Raw genomic sequence first — 4,667 nt, 5'->3', positions numbered from 1 at the left:
ACGTGTCAAGCTTAGAGAACCTTTTGTGGGCCCCATATGGACACTAAAACTGAGAAAAATTAAAAGAGTAGAGATAAGAGGGTTGCAGAAGATATGGTGCATGTGGTTCTTGGAAAAATTGAAGCTTGACCAGCCCACCACTATTCACTTCACCCCATCCAAAAAGAACCACACAAATGCACACGTTCTTCCATTCTTGACTAGAAACACTCTTCTAATTTAATTTTGCCAGCTGCTATTACATCTTGTTACTATCACTCTCACTTACCTTCATTTCCCTCAGTTATTTCTCGACTGGCTAATAGGACAAACCAAAGGAGAGAAAAGGCAGTCACGTGCACGAAGCGTCTCGCGTTCACGCAGAATTTAGGTAAAGCTTGAACCCAAAGAAGGTGTGATGTAAGCAGCTTATTGTAATGCAAACATCAATGGCTGATTACGACTCGAACCCGTGACCAAAAGAAAGAAAAATTCATATTTAATTTGTAATGAAATATTTAAGACGAACTTTGTCACAAATTTGTGATAGTCACATTTTTGTTGTGACATAATTAAACAAAATATGCTCTTGCTAATAGGAACGGCTTTTAGAGGCGGCGATCACACACTTGAATATGATATAAGTGTAAGCGTGATGTCTTGGTTTTGAGTCTCACGGTCGCCACGCATTATTAAAAAGAATTACATGTGGATGAACCATGAAAGAGAATCAAGTCTACATGTGAGGGAGCGTCAAATTCATGACAAATATGTCCATCACTCTGTGACGAGAATGAGGGTTCATCACAATTCTGTACAAAATTGTAATGAACATGTATGAAAAACCAGTTAGCTAGTAACATATTTGAAGAGCAAATTAATTTCATGCGACTATGCAAGAAGTTGTGAAACATGAGGTAATATAATATGCTAACCAAAACGAAAATAAGAAAACCTTAACCAATCAAATATCTGTATCTGAGTATGTGAAGAGAAAAAAATGTATTTTTTTTCCTTATCTTCTTTTCCTCTTTTCATGGTCAAAGGAAAAGAAAGAAATTAATGGATTGAGACAGGCCAAAGAAAATGACAAAATATAGGTTGAATATGCAAGAAAGGTGGATATGGGGTTCTTCACAAGTAAAAATAAATTAAAATTGTTCATTAATTCCCTTATAAAAACCACGTGAATTAGTGAGAGAAAGAAGAGAGGACCCATCCACCGCCCAAAACCAAAAACCAAAACTACTCTCTCATCAGTTCTAATTTATGTGTCACTATTTAAATTTTGAGAGTCAAATAATTTTTTATCGCAATCTTTTTGTATTTTGAATTATTTGTTATCTTGTGTAGTTTTTATATATACTAAACTTTTATTTCAAAAAATTTGAAGATTCTTTATTCGAATTTACAATCAAAATTAAAAAACTTAAATCTCAAAATCTGAATGGTATCACATAAATTTGGATATAGGGATTAAACAAACATGCATAATAAACAAAATAAAAATAAAAATAAAAACCATATAATGTTCAATCTGAATCTCTCTTTTCTCCAAGCTAAGTTTTTAGCTAACCCTAACTCAAAGCACCTACAACTAGCTATAAGTCTTTTTCAAGTGAAGAGCAAAGTACCCCCAAGATTCACTTGTTCATATACAAATTAAAGAAGAAGAAGTGGAATCATAGTATGATGATGAAGAATTTTGGAGCTAAGAATTTTTGGTGGGTGACACCCAAAACCCCACTTTCCCTCTTCTTTATGATGAAGACTATGAGTACCTTGATTCAATAAACAAGACCCCCTCTTTCCTCAAAAAAAGCCAGAAAGCAAGAAAGAGAATAATTAAAAAGAAAAATAAGACCAATAAACCCAAAGTCTACTCTCTTCCTTTTTTAAGCTTCCTCCTCCCACTATCTATCTTTACAAATCATTACAAACCCTTCCCCTTAGCTTTGCTTCTTCTTCCATTTTTCTTGGCTTCCAAATTTCCCTCTCAAGAAAAGTAGTAGAATTGAAGTTAAAGAACATATGGATTCAGTAAATCATTCACTCCCACCTCCTTTCCATACTAGAGATTTCAATTTACATCAATTCCATCAAACCTCAGAAGATGAACAAAGTGGAACTAGTGGCCTAAACATGTCTGGCCAAAAGAGAGAGCGCGATGACGACAACAACAACAACAACGAAAATTCAAATGGTGGGGAATCGAAAGACGGATTAGGTATTACAGGTATTGAACTGATCTCATCTAAAAGTTTAAGTTGTTAGAAAATCGTCTTAATTATATCTTCAATAACACAGGAAATTCCGGAGATGGAGAGATCAATAGAAGACCTAGAGGAAGACCAGCTGGATCCAAGAACAAACCAAAGCCACCAATTATCATCACTAGAGATAGTGCCAATGCTCTTAGAACTCATGTTATGGAAATTGCTGATGGTTGTGATATTATGGAGAGTATTTCAAATTTTGCAAGGAGAAGACAAAGAGGTGTTTGTATTATGAGTGGAACTGGTATTGTTACTAATGTTAATTTAAGACAACCAGCTTCACCTGGTGCAATTGTGACATTACATGGTCGTTTTGAGATTTTAAGTTTAGCTGGATCATTTTTACCACCACCAGCACCTCCAGCAGCTTCTGGATTGACTATATATTTAGCTGGCGGACAAGGTCAAGTTGTTGGTGGTAGTGTGGTTGGTGCACTTATGGCATCTGGACCAGTTGTGATTATGGCCGCGTCGTTTAGCAATGCAGCTTATGAAAGGCTTCCCTTAGAAGAAGATGATCAAAATCCTCTTCCAGTTCCAGGAGGAGGGACACTAGGATCTCCTCCTGGAAATATCGGAGGACCAGGACAACATCAACAGCAGCAACAACAACAACAACAACAACAATTGATGGCGGACCCATCTCTATTTCATGGAATGCCACCTAATCTTCTCAACTCCATTCAGTTACCTTCTGAACCCTATTGGGCAACCGGCAGACCTCCATTCTAACTAGTTGGCTCTTTCAAGAGTATCTGATAAAATTGAAACGATACAGAGAAGATTAACATAGCCCTACAGAAGGATGACATTCGCCATTCTAACTTGCTGAAATTCATAGAAGGGGTAATTTTCTCTTGATTTTATTTACTTGTTTAATTAGCTTAAACTCTTGGTGTCTCTTTCTCTTCTTTCTCATCATCAAGAACACTATAGCAACGAGATTTAGGAAAAGGGTTTTCGAGTTGCTGACTATCTGAGGGTTTTTTTTTCATAATTCTTTTCCTAATTTCAATTACATCACATGATGAATTTGAGTTTAGTTGCATTTTCAGCTAGGTTTTTTGGATTGTGAGTTTGATTATGATATGAGATGATGTGGCTGTAATTTTATAAAATGAAGTTAACTTTGCAAACTCATATTGTTTCCTTTCTGAAATCTATTGTCAACTCTTTCCATGATTGTATGAGATTCATTTGATAGGTAAAGGACATCATTATTCCATAATCATGATACTAAGAGTTGTAATAATAACAATGTTTTTCTTGATAATAGTAATATTAAATATAATTAGCTGACCACATTGAAGAAGTCCTCTTCATTAATGAGAGTTTGGTAGCAAACTATTGAAAACAAAAGGAGAGGTATGGGCAGCATTATACTCCTAAGTTTAATTTCCAGCTAAATTTTCTTTTTTCCCAAAAATCAAACATTTTAAATTTTTTACCATTATTTTTCAAGAATTTCAGAATAATTAGGGTTTTTAGGAATGAAGAAGGAGACATGAGTTACATTTGGATACTGGATTGCACGTGCATCAGTTACTGAACATAGTTCTTTCTCGAGGCAAAAGCAAAGTAACGTCTAGCCTTATGTTATACAGACTGGTCTACTCTGGACTGGACTCAACTCACAGTTTTAATTTGCTGTTTCTCTCTCCTTTTCTATATCTTTCAGAATTCTAGGAATTTAGATTTCTGCAAGTTAGGACGGAATTAACTTATATACATTGATAGGATAAAGAAGTAGTACATATTACAATATCAGACGGAGTGTATTTTAATTTATTGTAGCAGATAAAATGCCATAGAAGTTAAATGCTATATAGAAGTTAAACATGATCATTTAGGAATGCCATGGGAGAAAGAGTAAAATGCAATGTGTTTCTTTAGAAGTCTTCTATATAAACTTGAAGGGGAGTAGTAAAAGTTGGCGTTGTTTGACTAGGAGGTCACGAGTTCAAGCTACGGAAATCTCTTGTAGAAATGCAAGGTAAGGTTGCGTAAATACAATTCAATATGGTCCAACATTTTCTCGAACATACGCATTTCGGGAGCTTAGTGCACCGGACTACTCTTTTTTTTCTTTCTTAATTCTAAACTTGAAACTGAAAACACAGCTCAGATTCCTTGCACCACAAATATGAGCAAAGCTATAATAGAGCTCCCCACAACACACTCCCCTAGTCACCACATTGTTTGCTTTTAGTGCAACACACCATGCAGGTATAGTCATGTGTAGTTGTAGTAGAAATATGCAGCATCTCTTTGTTTTGAGAGATTCAAAGCCTTATCCATTCTTTCTCTCTCCTCTCCTCTTCTCTCTCTCTAAAAGAGACATTACTTAGACAAACTCTCGAGGGCTTCTTCAGCTTTTGCTTTTTCCTCTGCACTGTGGATATGATCATTCCC

The 4,667-nt window shown here is 35.5% G+C and overlaps 1 protein-coding gene across 2 annotated transcripts; it reads left to right on the top strand.

Annotated features, from left to right (window-relative positions):
* On the top strand, positions 1,528 to 3,414 carry LOC109231170 (AT-hook motif nuclear-localized protein 22-like). Of its 2 annotated transcripts, none has more exons than XM_019396747.1 (2): positions 1,528 to 2,206; positions 2,287 to 3,414. In XM_019396747.1, exons 1-2 carry the CDS (start codon positions 2,011 to 2,013, stop codon positions 2,985 to 2,987), a joined length of 897 nt encoding a protein of 298 aa, XP_019252292.1. In that variant the 5' UTR covers positions 1,528 to 2,010; the 3' UTR covers positions 2,988 to 3,414. The 2 variants fall into 2 exon arrangements, with proteins under 2 accessions (XP_019252292.1, XP_019252291.1); XM_019396746.1 differs by having other exon boundaries at positions 1,531 to 2,215.

This window comes from Nicotiana attenuata, chromosome 8 (assembly GCF_001879085.1).
Source record: "Nicotiana attenuata strain UT chromosome 8, NIATTr2, whole genome shotgun sequence".
NCBI lineage: Eukaryota > Viridiplantae > Streptophyta > Magnoliopsida > Solanales > Solanaceae > Nicotiana > Nicotiana attenuata.
This window is presented reverse-complemented; position numbering and strand designations above follow the sequence as displayed.